The sequence below is a fragment of the Myxine glutinosa genome, chromosome 1 (assembly GCF_964187855.1).
Source record: "Myxine glutinosa chromosome 1, kmMyxGlut1.1, whole genome shotgun sequence".
In the NCBI taxonomy this organism is placed as follows: Eukaryota; Metazoa; Chordata; class Myxini; order Myxiniformes; family Myxinidae; genus Myxine; species Myxine glutinosa.
Genome location: NC_136261.1, coordinates 158,593,998 through 158,606,565, shown reverse-complemented (window position 1 = coordinate 158,606,565; position 12,568 = coordinate 158,593,998). Strand labels below are relative to the sequence as shown.

The 12,568-nt window shown below is 46.8% G+C and overlaps 1 protein-coding gene across 1 annotated transcript in view; it reads left to right on the top strand.

The window, feature by feature from the left end:
• CCNF (cyclin F) overlaps positions 1-12,568 on the top strand; it is a 91,248-nt gene that overhangs the window by 45,561 nt on the left and 33,119 nt on the right. The window contains exons 7-8 of the mRNA XM_078771142.1: positions 5,817-5,921; positions 11,466-11,543. Of these exons, the coding sequence (XP_078627268.1) occupies positions 5,817-5,921; positions 11,466-11,543 (183 nt within the window). The remainder of the gene's footprint in view (positions 1-5,816; positions 5,922-11,465; positions 11,544-12,568) is intronic.

Here is a 12,568-nt window from a genome sequence, read left to right as displayed (position 1 = left end):
AACCAGAGAAAATGAATTCAATAATAACTGGAACGGCACTCAGTGGAGAGCATCCCTCCGCCTGGTTGGCCATATCACTCAACAACAACAACAACAACATGCATTTTAAGGCCATTTTCCCTGCTGGAGCGTGGGTTAGCCTTGCGGTCCCCATGACGATCTTCTCCATTTTGCCCTATTTTCTGCATCTCTCCTTGTTAACCCCCGTGCCCGCATTTCTTCTTCCACCATCTTTAGCCAAGTCTTTCTCGGTCTTCCCCATCCTCTACTTCCTTCTACATTCATTTCCATCACTCTTCTCAACCAGTCACTTTCATCCTTCCTCAACACATGATCAAACCATCTCAACTTGTTCCTCTTCACAGCATCAATCACGGGCTCTATTCCCATCATCTTTCGCAATTCATCATTTGTCTTCCTCTCTCAACGATACTCCGCACATCCACCGAACCATTCACATTTCCACCCTTTCCAGCCTTCGTTGCTGCTCTACGTTCATTACCCATGTCTCGCTCCCATAAATCATAACACTTCTCACACATGCAGCATACACCTTTCCCTTCAGCTTCAACGACACTCCCCTCCTCATCAGCACGCCACTCAGTTCCCGAAACTTCTTCCATGCACATCTCACTCTAGCAACCGTTGCCGAGTCTGATCCACCTTCTCCATTCAGCATGTCTCCGAGGTAGCAAAATGTTTTCACACCTTCCAGCTTCACGCCGTCTCCAAGATCCAACTCAACATTTCCTCCATCTGCAGCTCCCTCTGTGCACACCTAACATTTGAATGTAGCTGCCACACTGGTTAATGACCCTGTCAGACCACGACATTTGTGATGAACCTACTCAGCGCACATTGTACATTGAATGGAGTTCACTCCGACACCCATCCTGCACACAGCACATGGCCACTTCCCAGTTCTTTCCACCTCACCACATGCTTTACCACTTGCCATCACCTTCGTCTTTCCGATATTCACCTTCAGACCTTTTGTCTCCATACATTCCTTCCACTTGTTCATCTTTTCCTTCAGTCCATCCATACTTTCTGCAATCAACACCAGATCATCTGCATACAACAACTCCCACGGTAAACCCTCCTTTATGTTCTGAGCCAGCACCTCCATCACAGCTACAAATAGTAGTGAACTTAGTACCGACCCCTGATGCACTCCCACCTTCACCTCAAACTCACCACTGTTCCCGTCATTTGTCCTTACAGCTGTGCGTGCTCTTTTGTACATTGCCATCACTACTCTGATCAACCATTCCTCCACTCCTAACTTCCTCAATGCCCATGTCAATACTTCGCGTGGAACCCTATCGAATGCTTTCTCCAGACCAACAAACCCAAGAAACATCCTCTTCCTCTTCTCCATGTACTTCTCCTGCAACTGCCTCACAATAAAGAGCACGTCTGTCGTTCCTCTTCCTGGCATAAATCCAAACTGCATTTCGTCGATCTTCACCTTCTTCCTTATCCTCCTCTCCAACACCCTTTCCAATACCTTCATTCCATGCTCCAATAACTTTATCGCTCGGTACGAGCCACACTCCAGAGGGTCACCTTTCCCCTTGTATAGAGGGACGAGGGTACTCAGTTCCCAATTCACTGGAATGCGGCCTTCTTTCACCACCAGATTACAGATCTCTGTCATTCTCTTCACACCCCAACATCCTGCTGCCTTCAACATATCTCCCACAACTCCCGTCGGCCCTCCCGCTTTTCTACTCTTCATTGCTTTTATCGCTTCCTCAACTTCCTGCTCAGTTATCTTCTCTGCCGGTCCTAAAACTGGGTTACTCTCTATGTTGCCATCCCATTCATTCTCTGTATTCAACAGCATTTCCATACATCTTTTCCATCTTCCTTTAATTCCATCTGGGTCCACAACGATTTGTCCCACTTCATCCTTTAAGCAACTCACCCCCATCACATCACACCTCTCTTTCGCTATCTGCTTTGCAATCCTGAATACCGCTCTCTGACCCTTTTCCAAATCCAAGCGTTCTCCGAACATTTTCCGACATGCCTCCTGCGCCTTTGCCACCTCTTTCTTTGCAGCCTTCTTGGCTGCCTTATAACTTTCATGCTCTGCTTTTTCTGCTCCCGTACTCTTCGCCTTGTGCCACTCCTTGAACTTCTTCCTCTTCTCGTCCATCCTCTTTCCAACTTCATCATCCCACCACCATGTTTCCGAGTGCCTCGGTGGTCCTTTTGTCCATCCACATACCTCACCAACGGCTCCCAACAGACTATCTTTCATTGACATCCAACCACTTTCAAGCTCAACCACATCATCCTTTACCCTACTCAGCCTCTCTTTTTATGCCTCCCTTACTGTCACCTCTTTCAACCTCCACACCTTCGTTCTCGGTTGGTACTTCACCCGCCGAGCTCTCCTCGCACCTTTCACTCTTCTGTCGCAGACAACCAAATGGTGCTGTGAAACAGCCTCCTCCCCCGGGATCACCTTTGTGTCCCGGAGGTGCCCCCTATCTCGCCCACGCACCATCAGGTAATCAACGGTTGTCGTCGACCCACCTGACGTGTATGTGTCAAGCTTATTATCCTCTTTGTGGAACTGAGTATTACAAATCAACAAATCAGCTCCATCAGCAAACTCCAAAATCCTTTCACCTTCTCCATTTCTCACACCATATCCGTAACCCCCATGAACCCCCTGAAAACCGTCCATACTCCTTCCCACATGTCCATTTAGGTCTCCTCCTACCACAACAACTTCCTCATCTTTAACGTTTTCCATGAGCGTCTATCGCACACCAGAACTTGTCCTTCTCTTCATCGCTCCGACCAACCTGCGGAGCATATCCCGAGATGACGTTCACCAAGAGCTTTCCAATCATCATTTTCACCATCATCAACCTATCACTCACTCTAGTCACACTCACCACACTGTCTACAAACTCCTCAGAAAACAGGACACCAACACCATTCACGCCCTCCAGGCACCCTTGCCACACAAACTTGTATTTCTGTCCCTGCCTACCGTTCACCATTCTCACACCACTTCCCTTCCATCTCGTCTCTTGCACACAACATATGTCCACTCTTCTTCTGACCAATACTTCCACCACTTCTCCTGATCTCCCTGTCATTCCTACATTCCATGTCCCAAACCTCAGAAACCGATCTCCACTTCGGGCTGTACCCTGCCCCTATGTCGTTGTAATTGTCATGGTTTCTCTTTTTGAGGCAATGTTTTTATGGCCGGATGCCCTTCCTGACGCCAACCCTCTTAGTCACCTCCTACGACACGCAGGGATACGGTGTACCTATTCTAAACCAGGGTACACACTGGGAAACGTTTAAAACATGGAAATTCTGGGGGGCTGGGGGGTCGGGGGGTGGCATCAGCACCACACCACGTCGGCCCGTTCAGCACCACACCACGTCGGCCCATTCAGCACCACACCACGTCGGCCCGTTCAGCACCACACCACGTCGGCCCGTTCAGCACCACACCACGTCGGCCCGTTCAGCACCACACCACGTCGGCCCGTTCAGCACCACACCACGTCGGCCCGTTCAGCACCACACCACGTCGGCCCGTTCAGCACCACACCACGTCGGCCCGTTCAGCACCACACCACGTCGGCCCGTTCAGCACCACACCACGTCGGCCCGTTCAGCACCACACCACGTCGGCCCGTTCAGCACCACACCACGTCGGCCCGTTCAGCACCACACCACGTCGGCCCGTTCAGCACCACACCACGTCGGCCCGTTCAGCACCACACCACGTCGGCCCGTTCAGCACCACACCACGTCGGCCCGTTCAGCACCACACCACGTCGGCCCGTTCAGCACCACACCACGTCGGCCCGTTCAGCACCACACCACGTCGGCCCGTTCAGCACCACACCACGTCGGCCCGTTCAGCACCACACCACGTCGGCCCGTTCAGCACCACACCACGTCGGCCCGTTCAGCACCACACCACGTCGGCACGTTCAGCACCACACCACGTCGGCACGTTCAGCACCACACCACGTCGGCCCGTTCAGCACCACACCACGTCGGCCCGTTCAGCACCACACCACGTCGTCCCGTTCAGCACCACACCACGTCGGCCCGTTCAGCACCACACCACGTCGGCCCGTCCAGCACCACACCACGTCGGCCCGTCCAGCACCACACCACGTCGGCCCGTCCAGCACCACACCACGTGTCCCGTCCAGCACCACACCACGTCGGCCCGTCCAGCACCACACCACGTCGGCCCGTCCAGCACCACACCACGTCGGCCCGTCCAGCACCACACCACGTGTCCTGTCCAGCACCACACCACGTCGGCCCGTCCATCACCACACCACGTCGGCCCGTCCAGCACCACACCACGTCGGCCCGTCCAGCACCACACCACGGCGGCCCGGTCAGCACCACACCACTGGAAAGGACTTCGATGAGCTCCTCAGACCCAGCCGCCATGACGCCACACCCAAAAACCATATCACTCAATGGTGAAGAATGGCTTAAAAAATTATACTATCCGGATCCGGATCCGGATCTTCACCAAAATTGAATCGATTCTTCTTTATCACACACACAACCCTGTCCAACAAGTTTCATCCAAATCCATCCATAACTTTTGGAGATATCCCGCAATGTATCGTTTTTTTTGGCCCTATCTCCCAATGGTGAAGAATCACTTTAAAAATTAAATAATTCTCATATTCGAATCCATATTTAGATCTTTACCAAAATCGAACCTATTTATCCTCGTCAGACACCAACCCGTACACCAAGTTTCGTCCAAATCCGTCCACAACTTTTTGAGATATCTTGATATGTATTGTTTCTGGCCCTATTATTCAATATGGTGAAGGCTTCAATGGTGAAGAATCACTTAAAAAAAATAATTCTAGTAGCCGGATCCGAATCTGATCTTCACGTAAATCTAATAATTTCGTCTTTCTGACAGACGCTACATCTCTGCCAAATTTCATCCGAACCCATCCACAACTTTTTGAGATATTTTATTCACAAACAAACAAACTAATGGACAGATGAACAGACAGGGGTGAAAACATAACCTCCATCCACCTTTGGTGGTGGAGGTAACTATATACAATGAGCTGAACAAGGAGGTAACATAATCCTATAAAATCTAAGGCACGTCTCTCTCCAGTCATAAGCACACATGGGGTGAGGGACAAAAGCGGACACTTGTATCTGGTGGCAGCGGGGGGAAGGGGAGTTGGGCGCGCAGTAGGCGATGGGCAGGACGATGCTTCTCCTCAGATTTAGCTTTAATCCTCTTGTGCCTTTTTGACAACTACTCCCTCATTTCCCTTGACAACCCACCGCCCTTCCAAGCATTAGGGTTAGGGTGGGAATGGGATGCACCCCATTCCAGGGGATTATCGTAGCTCCATCCCCTCCCCCCCCCCCCCTCTCTTTCCCTTGCCTGGCAGAATTCCTTTGCTTTCTGCATAGTTCTTCTGGGCCGGTGCGAAACTGTTCTACAGAGATGTCACCCGGCACGCTCGGTGGATGTTTACAAGAGGTTTTACACACATTTAATTAACTTTGATCCCTCTCTATCTTATGACAAACATGACCCTCGTAGCGTGCACATTCAAACAATCCTTAGGCTAACAGGCCTCTTAATCAACTGTCATCTCGTGCTATTCGTGTAATGCACATATGAATATACCTGGAATGTTGAGTGGCATAATGTAAAAGAAGTTTTTTTTTTTTTTTTCGTTTTCAGGGATATCTTTTATTTTATTGCATTTTTTTTTTTTTATCTCATATCTTTTCCTGACTTTAATTTGTCCTCCCTTCAGAGCGAAGTGCGAAAATATGAGAAGGCATGGGCTTTGGAAAAGGCAGCAGCAAATGGATTGATACCGGCAGCCCTCCTCAGTCTGGAGAGGCAGTGCAGTGCCAGGGTGAGCTGTCTTTTTGGCTATTTTGAGAATGTAAACCCGGTTGTCCAACTATTTTTTTCGGATGATGTACAATATTACATATGCTCATGGCAGAGGGTGTGGTAAGAGGGAATATGTTGGTGTATTTGCAAATCCCAATTGTTATACATTATCAATATATATATTTTAATTCTTCCACCTGCGAAGTCGCCGGAGGCATTATGTTTTCGGGTTGTTCATCCGTCCTCTGTTCGTGATGGGTTTTCATTACCGCCATAGCTTAAGAACGGCTGAAGGGATCTAAGTCAAATCTGATACAATTATGTTGAATGATGTAAAGATTAACTGATTCGATTTTGAGGTCAAAGGTTAACAATTCTGTTAGAGAGCTAACTTGTAAACCAGTGATGGGATTTTCACGAAACTTGGCATAATTGTATAGTATGATGCAAAGATGAACCGATTGAATTTTGCGTTCAAGAAGTCAAAGGTCAGAGTCTGTAATAGCCGGCGAAGCCGGTGTTGTGAATGAACATGTACGTATTATGTTAAAAAGCCAGATTTTGCTGGATCCTTTGAGAATTTCAAAGCTTTGACGCACCAAATCGCTCCAAGGATGCCGCCATCTTGCGGATGCGGAAGTATGCATAAAAAATTGCGAAAAAGTTCAATAGGAGTTTGTTTCACCCGTCTTTGTTTGATTCACGATCTTATGCACCTCTAATTTGTAATTAAAATACTTTAAGACCAACCTTGTTCCCCGGGCCCGCACGGGCCCTGGTTATCTTAAACAAAAAGCTTCACCAAACACCAGAACCAATGAGATTCGAGCATTTGAAAAAATATTTCAAAAAAGCTTATTACCGGTACCGCGTTTCGGAGGCTGAAAACGGCGTCAAATATTCTAAAATTGACGAAGAATTATTTTTTAGAAATCTCGCGGCCGTAGGGGATAGTTTTTCACGACCGGAAATATCCGAAGTTGAGATGGAATTCACCGAATTAATCAAGAAGAAAATTTTATAAATTTTAACTTCATCCAGAATGCAAATGGTGTCATTTTGAACCAGGTACGGTACCTACTACACCTACCTACTACCAACTACCTAACCTACTGATGCCATAGTGATGGGTAAAATAGTGGCAAGAGACTTTAGCTTCGCCGGCTCATTGCGGCTTTGCAGTAGGGTCATGTTAAGTTTTAATTACCATGATAACGTAGGAACGGCTGAAGGAAACCAAGTCAAACTTGGTACAAGTATGTATTATGATGTACAGAGAAACGGATTAGATTATGGGGTCAAGAATTCAAAGGTCAGAGGTCTCATTAGGTAAAAATTCTGTTACTGTGCTAACTTGTGAACCAGTGACGGGATTTTGATGAAACTTGGTATAATAATATACAGTAGTATGATGCAAAGATGAATTTATTCGATTTTGGCATTAAATGTCAAACGTCAGAGGTTATGCCAGGTAAAAATGTGATAATTGAGAACCGCTGAAGGGATTTTAATTAAACCTGGTACAGGTATGTATAATGATGTATTATTGTGGGCGGAGGCATATTGGTCAACGTCGCATCGTCGAAGAGTGCCGTTCTCATTATTACTCGGCCACTTAATTATTTTAATGAGTTTGCTTTCAAGGATGGAGGCATTGGACTCATCAAGGCCACACAATGGGTGCTCACTTATTATTTGGAGGCACATCAAGCCTGCATCTATCTATAATTCCAGTAATCTCTGTGTGTTTGTTTGTTTGTACGTTTGTACGTTTGTTTGTCTGTGACCGCTGTTTCTCGACAACCACGGGTCCGATATACTTTAAACTTGCCAGGTATATTGCTGGGGACCCGAGGATGTGCCTTTTCAAGGTTTCATATTAATCGGACAATTACTTACCGAGCTATGTCCAAAAAACGATTCAACCAATCAGAGAGCAGCGAGCTATCGCGTGTGCCGAACGTGGCGGACACACTCTGCCTCGGATGGCACATTTGAGAGCGTATTCATTTATTTCACGTTTGCAAACTATGTTGCCGCTATGTTGGCGTTAAACTATGTTTTAAAACTAATAAAAACCATTTCATCTAAATAGATGGGGGGGATTGTCACTGTACTCGCAAGCCGTTCGCCGTTCGCTTTGGCGTTGCGAATGGACCAACACATTTCATGAACCAAACCATTTCATGTAAAGCGTTCGCCGTTCGCTTTGGCGTTGCGAATGGACCAAACCATTTCATGTAAATAGAGGGGGGGATATAATTTTAGATATAGATATAGTACGGGCATGCCCTAGTATTATACAATTCATATTATTTGGAGCGACTGAAGTTTTGTTGTTTTGAGAGTGGTGGCACACAAACAACTTTTATCATGAGAATGCATTCTATATTATGGATGAAAAAAAAAGTTGTGATCAGAGATCCTTCAATTTAGAATTATGAGGTTTGGTGAAGGATTACAATTGAAGTACTCGTTTAATGACTTGATTGTCTCCTCTCCAAATACCTTAGAGTTGTATTGGAGCAATTAGCAAATACCTTAGAGCTATTCGCAGTTGATAAATTGCGACCTTCTCTATTCGTGGCCATGTGCCCTGTGAATTCTCGGTTTTTCGCGGGCGCCAAAAAAAATCACGAGTCGCGAGTATGGCACAGTTATAAGACCCATCTTTCACTAGCCACACACAAAGCAGCTGGACCTACACAAAAAACATCTTCTATGAACCAAAATGATGACCTGCTTCTGCATTAGTGGCGCTGTGCTTCGTGTTTTCAAGGCTTTCGTGGCTAAGCGAGCCTCGCGGGAAATCCCACCGTTAACACTGTAAACAATGCTTTGTTGGATATCCCAACAGGTGGTAAACATTGCTTTGTGGGATGCACTGCGGGATATCCCGCCATTCACACTGTGAACAACTTCGAGGGATATAACACGTCAACTCCACGAGTTGCTGGACAGAATGAAAACACGCCACAGTATATACAGTGCATTCAGAAAGTAATCAGACCCCTTCACTTTTTTCACATTTTGTTATGTTGCAGCCTTATGCTGAAATCGTTTAAATTCATTTTTTCCCTCATCAATCTACTCTCAATACCCCATAATGACGAAGAGAAAACAGGATTTTAGAAAGTTTTTGCACATTTATTAAAAAGAAAAAACTGAAATATCACATTTACATAAGTATTCATACCCTTTGCTATGACACTTGAAATTTAGCTCAGGTGCCTCCCATTTCTCTTGATCATCTTTGAGATGTTTCTACACCTTGATTTGAGTCCACCTGTGGTAAATTCAATTGATTGGACATTATTTGGAAAGGCACACACCTGTCTATATAAGGTCTCACAGCTGACAATGCACATCAGAGCAAAAACCAAGCCATGAGGTAGAAGGAACTGCCTGCAGAGCTCAGAGACAGGATTGTGTCGAGGCACATATCTGGTGAAGCCTACAAAAAATCTCTGCTGCATTAAAGGTTCCCAAGAGCACAGTGGCCTCCATAATTCTTAAATGGAAGAAGTTTGGAACAACCAGGACTCTTCCTAGAGTTGGCCGCTGAATGGCCAGGCGGAAGCCTCTCCTCAGTGAAAGACACATGAAAGCCCGCTTGGAGTTTGCAAAAAAGCACCTAAAGGACTCTCAGACTGTGAGAAACAAGATTCTGTGGTCTGATGAAACCAAGATTGAACTGTTTGGCTTTCATCTGGCCACTCTGCCATAAAGCCCAGATCGGTGGAGTGTTGCAGTGATGGTTGTCCTTCTGGAAGTTTCTCCCATCTTCACACCGGATCTCTGGAGCTCAGCCAGAGTAACCATTGGGTTCTTGGTCACCTCTCTTACCAAGACCCTTCTTCCCCGATTGCTCAGTTTGGCCGGGCGGCCAGCTCGAGGAAGAGTCTTGGTTGTTCCAAACTTCTTCCATTTAAGAATTATGGAGGCCACTGTGCTCTTGGGAACCTTCAATGCAGCAGAGATTTTTTGTAGGCTTCCCCAGATCTATGCCTCGACACAATCCTGTCTCTCAGCTCTGCAGGCAGTTCCTTCGACCTCATGGCTTGGTTTTTGCTCTGATATGCATTGTCAGCTGTGAGACCTTTTATAGACAGGTTTGTGCCTTTCCAAATCATGTCCAATCAATTGAATTTATCACAGGTGGCTCCAATCAAGGTGTAGAAACATCTCAAAGATGATCAAGAGAAATGGGAGGCACCTGAGCTAAATTTCAAGTGTCATAGCAAAGGGTATGAATACTTATGTCAATGTGATATTTCAGTTTTTTCTTTTTAATAAATTTGCAAAACTTTCTAAAATCCTGTTTTCTCTTTGTCATTATGGGGTATTGAGTGTAGATTGATGAGGGAAAAATGAATTCAAACAATTTCAGCATAAGGCTGCAACATAACAAAATGTGAAAAATGTGAAGGGGTCTGAATACTTTCTGAATGCACTGTATTAGTACAATTACCTGTCTCCCTTTTCCCTATTGAAACAATGGCACCTCATGCATTCATGGGATATGCCTCGACATTCGTGGATTTTGCCTCGACATTCGTGGATTTTCGCGATTCGGGAACCAATCCCCCTTTTGACGGGTGACACCGTCACAATTTCGGTCTTCGAGGCCGGCCGATAGGCACAGTGTGACCGGAAGGGACGAGGTTCGCCTGACCACGTGGCCCTTGACTTGGTTTGTCCGCACAATGTGGGCGCTTTCAGGATGAACTTTAGCCGGGGAGCGTTTGGGCGCCCCAGTCTGATACTGCCACCCACGCGCAGAACAACTTGTGAGTGCACGTGGGTCCCGGCGGTCCCACTGGCCTAGCGCTACCATGTTTAGACAGCGACCTCCGTCCCCGGGCACCACGTCTGACTCTCTTATTCAGGGAGCATGGCGACGTGGGCACGGTAGGACACCCGCGGAGCCCCGGCGGACCGGGGACGCGCGAGCCTACGCGTTAGCGTGCTACGGCGGAATCAACGGCTTCGGCCACGGCCGGGCCGATACTCGGCCCGGTCGCCCGGAAATGAACTGGTTCGACGCCCGCGCTAGAGAGGTCGCGGGCGACTGAGATGTATTAACAAATTAGTGAATTAATTTGAGACGTCCGATTTCTAGTGTTTGGAAATTTGGAAGAGCTTGACCCTAGCCTTTCCCTTGCGAGGGCAAGGAGGAACTTAACACTTGACACTTAAGCTTAGTTTGAAGTACACCCTGCCAGCGCTCCCGGTGGGATCCCGGTGGGAACCCCCTTTCTCCACTAAAACAATGCCCCACCATTCGCGGTTTCACAATTCGCGGTGCTTTCCAGGAATGTATCCCCCGTGAATATCGGGGTCCGTGTGTGTGTGTGTGTGTTTTTTTTTTTTCCCCTATCTTACAAGTGCCACTGGCTGTCATTTGCTTTGTCATTCAAGAGTTGGTTTTCATTCTCAAAATGTTTGTAAAAATCAAAGCAAACGGTTTCACCGAGTGCAAATTTTTGGTGTTGGCCATTGATTGTGCATGTTTTTGCTTCAGTCAATAAAGTTGTAATGCTCGAACTTTTTTTTGTCTCAGCATGGAGATCGTGGGAGAAGCCTTCACTACTTACGGAAGTTGCGAGAATTGTCTGCTTCCGGCTGTTGGGAAGCTCAGGTAGGCAACATTAAAAAAGAAAAAAAAAAAAGAAGGAAATATATAAACGTTTTGGCGAACCAACAAGATGTATTATTTTGATAAAATTTGTGACGTCATACTGTTTGAAGGGGGTTAGAAGTGCTCTTGGGGGTTAGAAGTACCCACTCCCCCCACCTTCCTTCAACCAAACTATTTACCACTTGGAATTGATGTTCTGGTCCTTAGTGTGTGCTCCGAGTGCATGCAGTTCATGCACGCTTTTCTGGTTTCTATCGGAAATGCTCTGCCTACCTAGACTTTCTGATACCAGGATGTATTTTGAGCATTTCTATTTGTCATGGGCTTTTTCAGAATTAAATGGCCCACTGTGCAGTCTGTGAAGGATATAAAATTATCCTTGGTGTTGTCAAAAAGACCAACAAGTGCTGAGAATTTTAAATTTACAACCACACAAACCAAACTGCAAATTGTACATATGGGTCCAAGCTTTAATGTTGGAAAGCAACTTGCTTTGTTGGAAAGCAACAAAGAAGGAAACAACTTGCATACTCCTGATGTGGAATGTCTTGCGGTTCCTGTAAATCACAGTCTCACACTGTCGTTCTGAAAGTATCATCAAATTAACCCACCTTTATTGCCATTGTGAGCCACTGGAAGAGGTCCGATTTCACCATCACCTCACCATCATTCCTGGGGGGTGAGGGTTGGGGGGGGGTGGGATTACCCCCTGAACCTTCAAGTTCCTACTCCCTCATTTACCAACTGATTGCTCTGAAACCGGATACAGCCCTTCTACTCGAAGGTCCACAGGATCGCTTGGTCTTAGATGTTTTAATTTTGTATCGAGGAGAGAGGGATGGGGGGGGGGGGGGTGGAGGGATGGAGGGGTTCAGTATCAGCAGTCCACCAAATCAAATCGGTCCACCAGATCCAAAAGCAGTCCACCAAATCAGCAGAGGTCTGAATTACAACCTCAAGAGATGACTGTCACCCCACAAGCTAGGGGCAATTGTTTTTTTGTTTTTTTTGGTTTCCCTGTAATG